At 42.4% G+C, this 17615-nt stretch overlaps 1 protein-coding gene across 1 annotated transcript; it reads right to left on the bottom strand.

Annotated features, from left to right (window-relative positions):
* Positions 1-10007: 10007 nt before the first annotated feature.
* Positions 10008-10958, bottom strand: LOC149190536 (uncharacterized protein At5g64816-like). The gene has a single exon (XM_089412208.1). The coding sequence runs from the start codon at positions 10568-10570 to the stop codon at positions 10205-10207; it is 366 nt and encodes a 121-aa protein (XP_089268334.1). The 5' UTR covers positions 10571-10958; the 3' UTR covers positions 10008-10204.
* Positions 10959-17615: the final 6657 nt, after the last annotated feature.

Below are 17615 nucleotides of genomic sequence, written 5' to 3'. Positions count from 1 at the left end.
TCTTCTCCTTCGGCACATGAAAATATACCGAACTTCCAAAAATTCTAAAATGAGATACATCAGGTTTCTTACCAGTGAACATCTCTTCGGGAGTCTTGGAACCCAATGCTTGATGAGGGCATCGGTTTTGCACATATACGGCGGTATTCGCAGCTTCGGCCCATAGAAACTTCGGAAGTCTTAGAGCATGGAGCATAGCACGGATAGCTTCCACAACCGTACAATTCTTCCTTTCCGCCACACCATTCTGCTCAGGAGTATATGGTGTTGTAGTCTCCCTCTTAATGCCAGCCTCTTTGCAAAAGTCATGGAACTCATTGGATTCATACTCAGTCCCATTATCAGTCCTTAAGATCTTGATCTTCTTTTCGGTTTGATTCTCGATCAAGGCTTTGAAGTGATGAAACCAAGTGAACACTTCATCCTTCTTTTTCAAGAAGTATATCCAGGTCTTGTGAGAATAATCATCTGTAAAGGTGAGGTAATATAAATATCCTCCCAAAGAGTTTATAGGCATCATACCAGATATGTCTGAGTGAACCAACTGCAATATATCGGAGGTCTTGCTTTGGCTTAAGGGGAATGGTCCCCTTTTGAGCTTCCCTTCAGCACATCCAGGACATACACCTTCTTGCTTTACTTGGAACTCGGGCATCCCTATCACCATTTGTCTTGCATTGGGTAGAGCTTTATAATGAAGGTGAGCAAACCTTCGATGCCATAGTTCGGACTGAAGTGATGTGTCACAAGACATGACACCCAGCGGACTTCCTCCGACCTAATATAATGAATCGACTCAAAACCCAAGAGTGAAAGCTTCCTTAAAATTCTTTTTCCATACACGTACCTTGCCATCAATGAAGGTTACCTTGTAGCCTTTGTCCTCCATTGCCGAAATGGACACCAGGTTCTTTTTGAGATCAGGTACATATAGGACTTCTTGCAAATGAATTGTATTACCCTGATTCAATTGAAGAGTGACATTCCCTACGCCTTTCACGGGATATTTTGCGTTGTCCCCAAGAACAATTTCCAGGTTGGTCTCCTTTTCTATCAGATTGGAGAGAGCTTCTTTGTAGCCAATGAAGTGCCTTGAGGCACCACTATCAATAAGCCAATTTCCCAGCGAGTCCGGGGGAGCAGTAGTAGAGAGGGCCGCTGGTAGACAATATTCATCTTGCTTATTGTTAACAACATTAGATTCATACCTGGAGTTTCTTGCCTTCTTGAAGGGTTGTCCTCTTCCTTGATTTCCGACATTTCTTTTACCTCTGCCATTGGACCTGCCATTCCTTTGATTGCCTTGAGAGTGATTTTGGTCATCGTCATGGTGTGAGTCCCTTTTATCAGGGCACTCCCTCGCATAGTGGCCCATTTTGTTGCAATTGTAACATCGACCTTTTCTTCCACCCTTTGGTCCAGCCTTTCCTTTGGATTTAGCCCCAGAATTGTTTCTTCTTTTAGCATGAGAAGAAAAGGCAGAGGGATGGCCTTTAAGTGCGGGCATTTCTTGCTCTTCCATCCTTGTCTCTTCTTGAATACATCTAGCCATCAATTCCTCAAATCCTGGGATGACATTATTGTTGAGAAGAGTAGTCCTGAATATATACCATTCAGGTGGCAGTCCTCCAAGAGTTGTGATAGTCATTTCCCTGTCAGGAACTACTTCCCCAATAGATAGGAGATCATTCTTGATCTCAATGATCCTTAAAAAATATGCTTGCATACTCTCATCTTTGCCCTTCTTAATGTCCTTCAACTTATTTCTATGGAACAAAACTTGATTTGCATCATTAACTTTAAATAAACTCACCAGTCTATCGTAGATTTCCTTGGAGGTTGTCAGCTCGGAAACATAGGCCACCAGGCACTTGTCGATAGTCCTGGATGATCTTCCTTGCTTTGACTTCTACCTTGGACCACTTGCTTTTGGCAGCAGCGGATGCATTTGATGTAGGCGCAACAGTATTGCCTCTCACATGGTCCAACACTTCCTTATCTTCTAAAGTCAGATCGAGAGACATCTTCCATCCGTGATAGTTAGACTTCTCACGGAGCTTGTCTTCGGCGGGGAAGACTGTTGAGGACCCCATGAAGTTTTAGGATAGCCTTACCAACCTTCTCTTTGGTGATTGCTCTTGCTCTTGCTTGGGCTTTGTGTTCACCTCAGCGCTGATACCATGTTAAATTATGGTATGTTCTATGCTTAGTGCAGTTTACTTCTTTTCTTCTTTTAACCACAAATTAGCAATCACATATACATTAAGTAAAGTGCAGATAGAACATTAAACAATCAACAAAAAACAAGCCAAGACAAGAGACACAAGATGTGACAGCGAGCCAGGGACAAATCCCAATGCGGGGAAACCCTTTGATCAAATCTTCTTTTATCTTCAATAGTTCAGCAGAGAGAAATAGTACAAAATCATAATTCTGTAATTTTATATCAGCAGCAGCAAACCCTAGATCAGCAAAGTCAAACTTGGTCAAATGAGTTGAAATTGACCTCCAATATGCTTGGTCAATTTCCGGTCAACTAGCCCTCGAACAGCCTAAAGAAACAACCCTTGAACAGCCCCAAAAACACAGTCAAACTGTTGTTGACTAAAGTCAACCTGCTGCCCAAAACTAGGGCAATCAATGCTGGTCAAACCTGTGGACGAATTGCCTCGATTTTTGTGCCAAAATCTGCAGCCTGCCTAGGAGAGGCAACCACACCAAAACTGCACCCTTGATGAGTCAACGCAGGTCAAAGAGACCTTCAGCAGCTTCTGCGTCCTCCTTTCAGCATCCACCTTGCCCTAATGTGTCCTCCTTCTTCCCACGTGTGAGCTGCTCCTTGTATAACCCAAAGCTAAGGAGAGAGAGGGAAGAATGAGTGAGATGAGATGATGAGAAAATGAATCAACCTCTCTTGTATTTAAATGATTCACTGGGCATGTGTGCCACACATTTAACTGTTGGTCGACCTTGACAATTTGTCAAGTAAATACAAATAAATTCATATCTCCATAAATACTTGTCGGAATCGGATGATCTTTAGATCAATCCTACACATCTCGATAAGAGAAATCTAGGAAAAATATCAGTTGCCATAAATGAGGTGACCCACATGGATTTTGGCCCTAGTTGCCAATTTTAACAGAGTCCCAACTAGCTACTTTGAGCTCTCGAACAACTCTGCACTTACCTACTTTCCTATCTATCATAGTCATTTTTTAGATTGATTAGGCTCAACCAATTGGGATCTCATGAGGCTTACATCCAAGATGATCCTTTGAGGGACGAAGGAGAATTGTTTCTTTGTCTAGAGAGCTTTAAGATGATCCCCTAGAGTCCGAAACCCAATGAGAATTGTTGAATTGGAATCAAACCAAGCTTGCTCAAAGTAGATATCCCTCAAATCAAGGGTATCCTAAAGGAAAGAGGTGCCCATGACCATGGGGACCAATGAAGTGGGGGAGCAGAGCCCACACACCCAAGGTTGACCTCCTTGACTCACCTAAGGCATTTATATGTGAATTTGGCCTATACCACCTCTTCAACTTCAATGCATGGGAGGATATTTACCTTCTTCCGAACAACCCATGCCCAAGTTTGTGTCTTTTGCTTGATGAATACTTGTTGGGATCTCATCTCCTCCTAGAAGTTTTTAAGGTCAGAGATTTCAAATTGTAGTGTGAAGGTGTCCACGAGCGAGATTTGGAGGACAAATATTTTCCTAAGTTCTAATTTTTGTACCATTATTTTAGGTTGTGGTTTCCAAATTCCACTTCCATGAATTTGTGCAATAGATCACAAACCTCTCATTGTAACCAGTTATTTTCATATTCAATTCACTCCAATCTTGCCAAGGTGCCTTTAATATGTTGTATCTGTTAGCGCTCAAACTAGCAAGGGTTCTAGGAGGGGATCCTATAGAGCAACTACTAGGTCAAGGGGAAACCATGAAGCGATAGCCCAATGTCACCTCAGTTAAGGCTCCCTGCTCTTTACGGACTTTAACCGATGGGAGGGGACCAGGTATAAAAGGAATCACAATGAATGGATCAATGATCGGATAAGGAGTGATTCCTAAAGCCTATTCATAAGAGAGACTCAATTAAATAGCTTACTTGCTTGAGAAGCAAGGTGGTGGACTCTCTAAAAAGGGCTATGAGGATACCTTGGCCTAGGGTTGGAGGATATGCCTTGACAAGGGGCTTCCTAGACTTAAGGATCCTTATGGAGAAATGGATTGTATGTAGTCCTTGTGGAATTTGAGTTATCAAGTTGTAGGACCACAGAGAACCTAAGTGGACCCAAACTAGGTCAATGGTATGGAGTTGATCGACCAAAGAGGGGCTTGACCTAATTAGTGAAGAGAATAGGATCAAAGAACTAATTTTCTTTTGAAATTTGAATGCAGTGATCCAAGCAATGTTTTAAAACTCCGACTCGGGTTCAGAACCAGCCAAGGATCGACTCCGACTCCGACTGGGTATCAACTCAGCCGGTTTGATTTCAATGACTCGATCGTTGTAAAAAATACATTAAATATTTAATTTTTTATGAAAAAACATAATTTTAAATTTTTTCATTCATGTTTCCAAACACAATGCATTAGAATATAGAGAGAAGACAACAGATGATCGAAGTAGGCTCATGAATATATCCATTATATCAAAATGGCACCTAGTGCACTGTCCAATACATACATGATATAGAGATCAAAACAAAAACACATAACCAAGGAGGCTCTAAATGGCCTCTACAACAAAAGTAAACTGTAAAACATCACTAGGCACCAGTACTACTGGCTATTGCTAACCTCCCCAGTGAAGCTTCTGCCTCCAGAGCTTTATAATGATACCTTGGGTTCAGAAAAAACCCAGCTGCATGTGCCATGTATAGGGCGATGGAGTTGATTGTTCCATCTTTGATCAATGATTTCCCAAATGGGCCCATACTTAGCCACTCTATCCTTGTATGTTGCCTTTATTTGCTCCTTTGCTTGATCCATAGCCTCATAAATGAAGCCCATAGCCAATATTTCCCCATCCACCAACCGCAACACCTTAACAAACCAGCCAGGGTCCGGCTCAGTCGGCTCTGCAAGTTTGGTAACAAACTGACCACCTAACCGGTTTTTCTACTGAGCTGACCCAGCCAGGGGTCTGGCTCGGTCGGCTCGGCCAAATCCCATTCGATCTGACAGAATTTTAAAACACTAGATCCAAGTGAGGACACTAACCCAAAATCAGCCTAGGAAGAGAAATGGTCCTCGACCTAGGGCTTGCGATATCTCAAGATTCCATCGTCGAACTGTGCTCAAATTTGGAGGACCCCTTGAGAAGACACCAATGCAGTTGTGGACCAATTTTCAAGGTGTTTAGATGGCTACAAAAGATTTTGTGTGATGCCCTAGGAGACCTTCTAGGGTTAGGCCTAGAATTGGGAAAAGTGAAAAAAAGAGAAGGATATTTGACCACCAAAGGGATGCGAGGATCAGGAACTTATTGCTTGGGCTTAATGGAGTCAAGATACACATAGATTGAGAATTTTCATGTGTTGAGGAGCCCTAATTGATCTTTGCTAGCCTCTCCAAGGGTAGCAACTAGGTCAATAGGGATTTATACTTCAAATTCGCTAAAGAGATGAAGTTTCGAGGTCTTTCAACCTAAGAGGTGCCTTTAAGAACATTTACCCACTCTCTTCAAGTACAATGCATGAATTAAATCACTAATTCAAGGTTCCCAGAAGAATTTCGCATTTAATTTAACCCATACAAGAATAATGATAACCATAACATGCAATAAACCAGTAAAATAACAAGAATAGCATCAAAATTCGACTTACATGAGAGAGAGAGTATATCCATTCATCAACTTTGCATTAGAAAGAATCTCCAAAGACAATAGCGAAAATCCAAACATCATAGTGCATCAAGAAAGCTCCAAAAAGTTTACCCAGCAAAAAGTGTGAAAATCTCTTAAGAGATACCAATCCAATCCAAGTGATGATGATGAAAATGAATCACCTCACTTGTATTTATACAATCACTAATGAGTTCGATTTGCCTAATTTGGCCTAATTGAGCCCCAAATAATAAAATAATGTGCAATAATAACATCCCTTGGTGACAAGCCCACCAAGATAGCTCAATAACATAATAATAAGCCTCCCAAGAGGGTAGAATGATCAATAAAGTGATTCGTTGGGCCTTTGAGGAGGCCTACTGAAGTCCAGAGTGTGCTATGATGTAAGAATGGATCTCAAACATAGTGGACAAAGGGTTGGCCCCTTGTTTTCCAAGCATATCCCTGTGGTGCTCCCAAGTGGGTGTGGGAGCACAAGGACATCCTCATGGGTCTCCAAGTGGATCGAAAATGCCTATAAACCATCTGTAAGGGCTAGGATGATGACATAAGCCCTGATACATCCTCATCTGGACCCTGGAACATCTGCCAAGTGTATGGTGCAAGTGTGGAGTCGGTTGGGCATGGTGAACCAAGTGCATCATCCTCATCCAAAAGGTGGAACACGAGCAATCAATGAGTGGTGTTGGGGATCCATGAAGTACTCTCTGTTATGGTGGAGGCCCATGGCTCTCAACGCTCACCCTACAAGTGTCAATGTGGCCCTCTAGAGGGTTAGGACCCCGTATAGGGAGACCAAGCCCCAAATGGAGACCCACCTGCAATCTTGCATAAGATCCAATGCGTCCCCTTGCCTTCCAATACAACAAATCATTAGAATAATCAAGTAAAAGAGCTTACAAGTCATGGAACCAATGGGGCACTTCATGGTGGCACGCCCTTCCATAGTGGGCTTTGGCGGGTATAAGTATCTCCAAGCTTAATAAGGGGTTAATCAAGGACCCTATTAGGTGGTTTCAACCTTTAAAGGGGGTGACATGCCTATGGTACATCTCTCAAACGGCAGGTGGCAAATGATATAATAATGGAACGAAGTGGGGATTAAGGAAATCATCCAGACCACATGTCATAGTACAAGGGTAGCTATAATAAGGGAAGCCCGCACCTAAGTATATGAGTGTAGGAGGGCGCAGATCATGGTACATGAGTTACCCCGGCCTTTGTTCTTCCACCCTTCTTCATATGCCTTCTGCCTTTGATTGATTTTTCTTCATATCTGCTCGGGGCTCTAGGGAATGAGAGCATGTTGTGTAATATATAGCAATGGATACCCCCTGAAGGTGGGGCAGTTCATCGCCACTAGTGGCTTGGGAAATCATGGGTTTCTTAATGATGGAAGGGGCTCACCTAGGGCCCAAGGAACCAAGGTGATGGCCATGGATAAGGTGTAGAGCTCATGTTTGGCTTTTTCCCACATGCTAAATTTGTATGTCTTGGCCATCTTTTGCATTTTGTGGTACATTTCTTGTTGAGAGTGGTCAAACTATGCTTTTTCAAAAAAAAATTAGCTGCATCAACCTCTGAGCATCGTTCCAGGCCCGACCCAAGGTGTGGACAAGGGGAGGGGGAGGCTAACCCTAGGTGGACCCAATAGACACATATGGACCTGGATGGGAAAAGAGATGAATGGGGTAAAAATGAGTGGAAGGGAGTGATGTACATGGTGTCGGGAAGTGGGACCACGCAAAAAAAATCGAGATTTCCCATGTAGTGCCAACCCTGAAGCTAATGACCAGTAAAAAAGATCCCACGGGACTAGGATACAAGGCTAACCATGAAATCGGGCAGTGGAGACAAGAGTACAGACTCAACCCACTCTTTCTGTTGAATCCCCCCACCAATCCATGCCCCAAAGTGCCCATGACAAGTAAGGAAGTTTACTCAACTACACCAATGAAAGGCCATACCTTCAGGGTCAAGAGGCCCACCTTCAAACATACAATCATAACAAGTGGGCGAGGGACCACACGGCTGGCTCAGGTGGTGGAGAAAATGGCACATCAAGCTATGTAGTGGCTGCAAGGGGTTGTTGGTTGCCGGCTAAGGACCATCTAGAAGAAAAAATTTCTCCTATATACACGACCCACAGGTGGTGGGTAACAGTACCTAGAGGGGAAAATATGTTGAATAAGAAGTCTTCTGAAACAAGTGTGTGTATATGCAATTGTATGTGGCATGTTGCTCATTGTTCGTCATACCCTGTGTATCAACCATGTTCGTGAGAATGTTGGCTGATCTGGACCTCTATGTGATTGCAATCCTTGCAAAGTTATGAGGAAGTTGAGCGGTGAAGGGTAGGTAGGAGTAGTAGCATTAGAAGGAGAGAGAGGTGGGGACACATTGAGAAGAAAAGCAATTGCAAGGGAGGCTCCTCATAGGTCAAGCTAGAGGTTTGAGAGGAGTGTGGGAGAGAAGGGGAAGCTGGGGAGGAGGAAAGCATCTAAGGGGAAGAAGGGGAGGACAGGGAGGGGGAAAGCTTACAAGGGAAAGAAGAGGAAGACGACAACGAGGGCAGGGAGCTCAAAGAGAAGTTTGCAAGGGGTACCATGACATGCAGAGAAAACTACAACCCCAACATTAAGATACTTGTGGTTGCTATTGTGAGGTCAAGCTTCCTCATTCACTATTACAAGAAACCTTTTTAATGACCAGCAAAGTCTCACAAGCAACAGAGCCCTTTAGCTTAGGTTGTGGAACCTTTCTCCCAGTCCCTCACAAGCTCATGGCTTCCCCTATTTAGGCTTCCTCTTAGTGACTCATGGACTCACAATTTCTCCTGGAAATTTTAGAGATGCCAAGAATGCTGATGCCACCTTCGACAATGATGCCTTTCTTAAAGAGAGAAGGTTCCCAATAGCCTGCTTCCATTTTGCAATACGAGTTTTGTAATTGAAGTATTGTTTACAAATCCTTGTGTGTGTTCTGCAGTGTGCATCAAATCTTTGTTTGTGTTCTGTGGATCACTTTGATTTTGCTTATGAAGCCCAAAACCCCGTTAAGCCATAAGCTAAAAGCACTTGTTACAATAAAGGTACACAATTCAAAGACTGCCGAAATATTAAATCCCCAAAGTACTTGGTATTAAAGCTGCAATCCAAAGACTACAACAGGTGATCTGATTTTACAGGTCACACCAAGTGTATGAAGCCATAAATGGTAATTTATCTACAAAGGAGCATGATTGGATCAGGAACACTGGTACAGGATTCTATCTAGAAAGAGAAGGCAATGCCTCAGCTTAAACGGAAAAGTCAAGAGCTGATGCAATCGTAGGCTGTGCGTAAGGATGATGGAGACAAAATTGGAAGAGCTCAATGGAAAAGTGTCATTGACCATGGAGAGGATAAAGACGGTTCATGGTGAACATCACTTCAGGAGGAAATGCTTTATAAGGCTACCCAAGCAAATCTTTCTCAGTGACAGACCAAATAGTTGTGTCTTGCTCCTTGAATAGGTTTGTACCATTTTTGTGGGTTTTGAAAATTTGTTTATGAAACAAATGTCGTAGAGACTGTGAGGACTATATATATATTCTGATTTTTGACAGAAAATGGCCCCATCTAAGTATTATATTTTAGAAATACACTAATACTTCCTTAGATATTAAAAATACTCTAATACTTCATTTAAAAGAAAAATGGAAACAGAATCCCAGCAGCTCTTTTTAAGAAATTATGCATATGAAATCTATTTATTTTATAGCCACCATAAAACCACCTCGAACCACCTTAACCCAGATCAAAAAGCTCAATGTGTTTAAGAGATCCATGTTTAAGATAGACCTGTGTTTATAAACTAAATCATGAAATCCTGTCTCTTTTTCTCTGATGAAATGTTACACCAAGACAGATCGAAGCCCAGGCAGACACAAAGCACCCAACATATTCCGCACCCAAACTGCAAAGCACCTCGCTTCTCTTGGAAAAATAAACGTATAAAATTGAACTGTCTTCCTGGAAATTAGTTGAAAAGAGAACTTGAAAAATACCAACCAAAAGAAACAATATTGTTTTACCACAGATTTTGAAACGTCAAAATTGGCCTTTAAGTAATCTACAGTAACATACGAATTCTACGAGGCCATAAAAGTAAACAAATCTCAAAATACGTCGGAAAAACTAATCTCAAATTCTCTCATACAACCTGCAAATTTTCTTAAAAACAAAATAATGCAATCGAAAATTGAATGTAAATTCAATCACAGTGAATGTTGTTCAGAATGTCTGCTAAACAAATGTGCATAAATTCAAAGCTAGCGAACCCCACAAAACCCCTAACCTCAAACCCTAAGGGCGAAGCCTGAGGCATTCGTTCTCACATCGGCGCTGGCAAATGTCATTCCAGTTGGGCACATGGTGCTGGTTTACACAAACAGTTCTAGCGCAGGCTTCGGCACAGGCATCCAATTCCGATACTCCGCAAACAGTGATGCAAGTATTCGGAGTCGGATCTTTGGAAAATCCCCCGACCTTATTCAGCATCCGCTTTGAAGTACAGACACGTTCGCAGACGAATGTGTCGTCTGAATTCTTCTGGCGTCCGGCGCGTGCTCTGAGGCGTTCATCCTCCGCTCTCTTGCTTCTCTTCACCACCTGATGAACCACTAGTGCAGGTATCGAAGCCCCCACAACTCCCCACCACCACTCCACCATGTTTTTTTTTTTTTTTAAATCACAAAGGAGCACAAATGGGCGTTGCCGGAAATTATAATTTCTTCAGACTTCTGCCTTTATACGCTTTGCTGCGACCAAGAGTAATTTTGAGGGTTCTGAGGGTGTTTTTTAATCGTAGCATGTAAGTTTGCTCTGGTTCAGAATGACAGAGACCTGGCCTGTCTCGTCATCCATCTGTATGTTGGTAGTTTGGCATCTGGAGTAGCTCTACTCTTCAACACCAGAGACCAGTTTGATAAAAAGAAAAGGCAACGTGGTTAAATTTTGCATTATATTTTCAAAGGCATTCAAACCAAAGAATGGCAGTTTGGAATGAAACGTTCATATGTCATGGTGAATACAATGAACAGCCTCCATATCTTTCAGAGAATTCTATAGTTTAAACAATACTTTATAATATAACTATCTTTAAAAACCAAAGGAAGTAAGTAATGCGAAGGAAAAAGACAATATTATGGAATTTTTTTTTTTTTATTATGTGATTAAGCAAAATAATATCAGGGAGGAGTTGTGTTTTCATTCTATATTATATTATATTTTTTTAACGATATAGATAAATTATTTATTTTTTTTAATAAAATTATAAGTCATTAAATAAATTGTATATGGAATTTAATTTATTCACCATGAAAACTCTATATCTTTAGGAGAATTTTATAGTCTAAACAATACTTTATAATATAATTATCTTTAAAAACCTAAAATATAATTATCTTTAAAAACCAAAGTAATTAGTGAGAAGGATGAAGACAAAATATTATGGAAAATTTTTTACTAGGTGATTAAGCACAATATTATGGAAGTTTTTTTATTAGGTGATTAAGCAAAATAATCTCAAGGAGGAGTTGTGTTTTTATATATTATTTTTTTTAATAAAGTTATAAGTTAATAATAAATTGTATATGGAATTTAATTTTATTAAAATTATTGATTTTAATTGTAAATGGAGAGTGGTAATTACATGTAGGGATAAAGTATTTAGATTTAATTAAATCTTGCATAATTTTGATGACAACATTATGTAGGTAGGTTAATCGTTTTTCTATCTAACATTAAAATTTGTCTTACTCTAAATTCAATTTAACTAAAATAAATTATTAAAATACTTATCTAATAAAAATATAGAAATATAAGAGATCTTGGATGATAGAGATTGCTCTGCAACCTGCAAGTCTCGGCCCCCGCTCTGCAGCGAGATCCGCACTTCGCGAGCTCTGAAGTCTGCGTCCACGCCCGCCTTCTGCGGCAGCTGATCCCTGCGGGCGTGCCCGCAGAGGGCTAGACTCCGATCTACGGTTGTTCGGGATTTTAGGCTAGGGTTGGGCTCCTGCTGCATGGCTACCCCTGCGGCGGCCGACCTCAGGCCCGATCCTATGGAGACGTAGGGTCTTTTCAAGGATCTGCCTTCTGCTCATGCCTTCGACGCTTTCAACCTGCTTCTGGCCGGTCTGCCTCCAAAGAAAAGAAGCGAAGCATCAAAATTCGTTAAGAAGCTCGACGAAATTCCTGAGATCTCGTTGCCTCTAGAGACTCGCATTCAAGTAGCTCTATCTCTGGCTGATCGTGGTCTCATTGGCCAATTCACAGGACTTTGGCCTTCTCCGAAAACTACTGAGCAATGGGTCAATAAGAACTGGGCTCCTCTGATCAAGCAAAGTGTTACCTCTTACTTTCTTGGGTGAGGGTACTTCCTCTTCGAATTCACCTCCAAAGAAGACAAAGATATGATCTTCCAAAATGAGCCGTATTTCATGGGCCCTCAGGGTCTCTATTTGAACAAATGGACTCCGGACTTCGATCCGGCTGTAGATGTTCCCAAGGCTGTCCCGGTGTGGGTTCGTCTTCCAAATCTACCAGTCCACTGCTGGAACTGGGATTCCTTGAAACACATCGGCAACTCTCTCGGGAAATTCATAGATCGGGCAAACAACAAGGATCAGTACGACTGTGCTAGGATCTGCGTAGAAGTAGATCTAGAGGTGGGTCTCCCAGAGGCAATCAAAATCAAAGTCGGCAGCTGGTCTCATGTGCAGATCTTGGATTATGAGCAACTGCCATTCAAATGCAGGAAATGTCATGTTCATGGACACTTTGCAAGAAACTGTCCGTCCAACGCAGAGCCAGAGAAAGGGAACGAAGAGGGTTGGAACCAAGTCAAGCGAGCAAAATTCAACCACAAAGGGCAGAAACCGGGAGGACCCACTGGGAAAGGCTCTCTTCAGGCTAATGTTCAACGTCCCCCTCCCAAAAAGGCGCAAGAAAACAAATTTGATCCACTAAGCCAGCAGACAGAAGATACTCTGGAGATCGAGACCCAAAAACCAGTTTCTCCAAGCAAAGGTACTCCCTCAGCCCCCAGCAAAGGAGCTGAAGATCCCAAAGGTATGACTTCAGAAGCTGAGGAAGAAGAGTAGGAAACGGACGAGTCAGAGGAGGAAGGAGAAATAGGAGAATCCCAAACCTCGGTAAGAAGATCTACAAGAGGCCGTAAAACTGACAGGGAAAAAAGAGAGCAGGAGACTTACAAAGACAAGCTACAGGGCAGCCAACCAACTCTGGAAAAACTGCTAGCCTCAAAGCCTAAGATGTTGAAAAATCAGCCCCAAGGCTCCAAGGGAGCCCATCAGAAACATAAATAATGAAGGTCATCTCCTGGAATTGTAGAGGTATGGGGAGTAAAGTTAAGGAAGAAGCCATAAGAAGCTTAATAAGAACTGAAACTCCAGACATACTCCTAGTCCAGGAGACTAAGCTAGAAGACATATTCTTCCTGCAAGCATGCAAGAAACTTTGGTTTAAAAGTGAAGCAAGAGCAATCTCTGCCCGGGGCGCCTCAGGAGGGATTGGCACTCTATGGAACGCCAACAAATTTACAGTCATCTGTGAGGCGAGTAATACTCACTGGTTGCTGCTGAAAATGCAGAACCTGGATACCAAGGAAATCTTTTGCCTCTTCAATGTATACTCTCTAGTCAACATTGGGGAAAAAAAGGACTGTTGGGATTCAATAAGGCACCAAGCAGACTTGATAAATCTGGAAAACATAATTATAGCTGGAGACCTCAACCTCACTCTTCATTCGTCTGAAAAAAGGGGAGGCAGCACAGTCCGAGATCCGGCAAGGGAATGGGCGAAGGATCTTATGCAGGACTGGGACTTGCTGGATATCAAACCTTCTTCTGGTAAGTTCTCTTGGTCTAACAAAAGAGTAGGTCCTGGACATATTGCTACCAGATTAGATAGATTTTTCATTCAAAGCTCCTATCTATTACTAGGTCTTGAACCCAGAATGCACATTCTTGCTAGCAGTGCTTCAGATCACAAGCCCTTAAAACTAGAGCTCCTTGCCCATCTAGATCTTGGTCCTATTCCCTTTCGATTTAGCCCCCTCTGGGTCAAGGAGCCAAACTTCATGCAAACAGTCAAGGATTGTTGGAATCAACCCATCAAAGGTTCTCCTTTTTTCATCTGGGAGGAAAAGCTTAGAAGGGTAAAAGGAGTTCTAAAACGTTGGGCCAAATCCCTGTCCAACCCAGCTACAGAAAGGAAAGCCATTAAAGCCTCTCTTGCCTCTCATCAAACTTATATGGAGAGCGCTACAGTCACAGAGGAGTTGTTAGAGCAAGAAACTCAGCTGCAACAGAGCTTTCATAAGGCCTGCCTAGCTGAAGAAGAATACTGGAGATTAAAATCTCGAAATCTCTGGCTCAAAGCAGGGGACAGGAACACTGCTTTTTTTCACAAACAAGCCCAGGCCAGGAAATGCTTCAACACTATCTCTGAGATCAAGGAGGATAACGACACTCACAAGGACTTTGCAGACATTAAGAAAGCAGCTTTTTCTCACTTCCAAAACTTGTACAGCGAAGATAAGGATCCGATCCAACATCCAGATCTGTTAGACGTCATACCTTCAGCAATCACTCCTCGTATGAACGGGCTACTTGAGGCCAAAATCACTAAAGATGAAGTTAAAAAGGCCCTCTTTGAGATGGATCCGGACAAGGCCCCGGGGCCAGATGGCTTCTCCGCCAGGTTCCTTCAAGTTTGTTGGCCGATTGTTGAAAAGGACCTTCTCAAAATGATACAAAAGTCTCAAAATACTCAGAAAATAGGAGGCAGTACAAACTCCGCCTTCTTAGCCCTCATACCCAAGGAAAAAGGCGCCAACAACTTCAGTAGATTCCATCCGATTTCCTTATGCAACACTGGGTACAAGCTAATCACCAAAGTAATTGCAAATAGACTGAAGCCCATTCTTCCCAGAATAATTCTGAAGAATCAAGGAGGCTTCATTAAAGGAAGGCAGATCGTGGACAACTTCACCCTCGTTCAAGAGGCAATCCACTCTAGTCTTCTTCGAAAAGAACAAGGTATGGTGATTAAACTCGATTTAGCAAATGCCTTTGATCGTGTAAATCATAGTTTTCTTTTAAAAGTCATGAGCAAGTTTGGTTTTGGGGAAATCTTCATTAAATGGGTCCGGGCATGCATCTCAGAGCCATGGATTGCTCCTCTTGTAAATGGAAGAGCCACTGATTTTTTCAAAGCTTCGAGAGGACTTAGGCAGGGGTGTCCCCTTTCCCCTATGCTTTTTGTCATCCAAGCCTCTATTCTCAGCTTCCTGTTAGACAAAAAGATGCAAGATCAAGAAATTAATGGACTGTGTATCACAAGAGGGGTTAAAAACATAAACCACGCCTTATTTGCGGATGACACTTTGCTTTTAGGTAATGCCTCTCTCTCCTCTGCCTCTAAATTTAAAGCTGTGTTGGATGAATTTAGTGAGGTCTCAGGCAGCGTTGTAAATAAGAACAAATGCCACATCTTCAGCTGGAATACTACGCCCAGATTGCTCTCCGCTATTTCTAGATGTTTGGGTTTTGCAGCCTCCTCTTCTTGGACCTCATTCAAATATTTGGGCCTCCCTGTTTTTCATAAGAGACTTACAAGCAAAGATTGGCTCCCTCAGCTTGAAAAATTCAAGTCCAAGATCCAAGCCTGGGGCTACTCCTGGCTCAATTTTGTTGGCAAGTCTGTCCTAATAAAATCCGTTCTCACCAGCCTCCCCCTATTTCACTTTGCTGGGCTTCTTGCTCCGGCAATCATTTTAAAAAAAACGGAAGAGTTCATGCGCAGGTTCTTCTGGAAGGGCGGAAAACAGAATGAAAAAAAGATTCCCCTTATTAGCTGGGAAACCATCTCCAAGCCACTATGGGAGGGTGGATTGAACTTCAAAAATCTCTGTCAGCAGAATGTGGCTATGGCAGCTAAGATTATCTAGAGGATCATTGCGCCCAAGCCTGGCTGGGCCCAATTGGCTCTCTGGAAAAAGTATTTCAGAGGTCCACGTTCAAGCTGTTTAGACAATGTGATTCATATGCCTAACTCGTCTTTCCTCAAACTGTATGTTAAAGCTGCTCCATTAATCAAAGCGCATTCCTACTGGATCCCAGGCAATGGCAAAAAGATCAATATATGGACTGATAAAATCATGAATAAGGACCCAATTGAAGACAGAGCCTCCATTAGAGCGCTGCGATGTTGGATGGACAGAGAGGGGTTGTGTACGTTGTGGGATATTTCCCATTGGAGCGACTCTGTTTGGGCAGGCTGGAAAAGTATTGAGGTGTCGGCTCATCTGCTCAACGAATGGTCCACGCTGCTTGATCTCCTTCACGGCTTGGCGCCCACGCACATGAGGAAAAGAGATTCGAAAGGCTGGGGGCCGAATGACAGAGGCTACGCTGTCTCCATGGGATACATCAAGCTGAATGAGAGGCCCTACGTCCCCCCCGACCCAGCACCTTGGCAGGGAGTCTGGCATTTTCCTTCATGGCCCAAGGTCGATTTCTTTGCTTGGCTTCTTTGCCATGGCAGAATTCTAACATATGACATCTTGCAGAGGAAAGGATTCCACGGTCCCTCCATATGCTCGTTGTGCAAAGAAAACGTAGAAACAACAGTCCATTTAATTCTTGAGTGCAAATTTTCTAAGTAGATCTGGTTCTCCTTTATTCAAAATTTGGATCCCAACTTCTAGTTGCCTTGTTCCACTGCTGATCTTTTTTCAAATTGGGCAATCAGATACCCTGGCCAGCCTCCTAAAAATCAGGTAATCAAAACTGCATGGGCTATCCTTCCAAAGATTCTTTGTTGGCATATATGGCTTGAACGAAATAGAAGAATTTTCAAAAACACTAATCAGAATCACAAGGTCTTAGAAATCAAAATTAAATGCCATATAAAGGAGTGCTTGACTGATATAAAAGATGATTCTAATCTCAGCCAACAGGACATTGCTTGGGGATCATTCCTTGACTTGCAATTTCAACCAGCAGTCAGAAACGCCCCTTCTCTTAAGGACTGGAAAATAAGGAAAACTGAAACTGATTTTCAAGACTGGCTCAAAACGCACTCAAGACACTCTCTCTTCTTTGATGGGGCAGCAAAGGGAAATCCGGGCAAAGCTGGTGCAGGAGGTGTTGTTGTAAATCCTTCTGGGGAAAAAATTCATTCCTTTGCTTGGGGGCCTAGACATTCAACCAGCATTCAAGCTGAGGCTTTGGCCCTCTTTCAAGGCCTCAAGATCCTCAAAGATATAGATATAAGTGAAGCTATTGTTATAGGTGACTCCCAGATCATTATAAACGCAATGATTTCCAACTCCCCAGCGTTGGATCTTAATCTAGCAAGGCTAATATCCAAAATCAAGGGCTTGGAAAATGCTTTTCAGAAGCTGAATTACTACCATGTGTTGAGAACTCATAATAAAGAGGCGGACAATGAAGCCAACAAAGCTGCCCTTCTCTCTGTCGGGGTCAAGATGAAAGGCGAAGAGGAATCATGGGAACCCATCCCATAAGCTGATTACTGTCATGTTTTACTGCTTACTCTTAAATAAATTTGTTTGTATCTTCAAGTGGGGAAAAATCTCTGAAATCGAAAATATAAATTCCTTATCAAGGAAGAAGTCTTCAAGCTTCAGCTACACTCTCATTCTTAGCAGTGAGATGCATCAGGA

The sequence above is a fragment of the Pinus tabuliformis genome, chromosome 3_1 (assembly GCF_031772625.1).
Source record: "Pinus tabuliformis cultivar Carrire ecotype Pingquan chromosome 3_1, CPIR1, whole genome shotgun sequence".
In the NCBI taxonomy this organism is placed as follows: Eukaryota; Viridiplantae; Streptophyta; class Pinopsida; order Pinales; family Pinaceae; genus Pinus; species Pinus tabuliformis.
The sequence above is the reverse complement of the archived record's forward strand: the minus strand, read 5'-3'. Positions and strand labels throughout refer to the sequence as shown.

Bases quoted from the DNA above. Each gene is read 5' to 3' on its own strand.
- LOC149190536 (XM_089412208.1), bottom strand. From the start codon at position 10,570: ATGGTGGAGTGGTGGTGGGGAGTTGTGGGGGCTTCGATACCTGCACTA.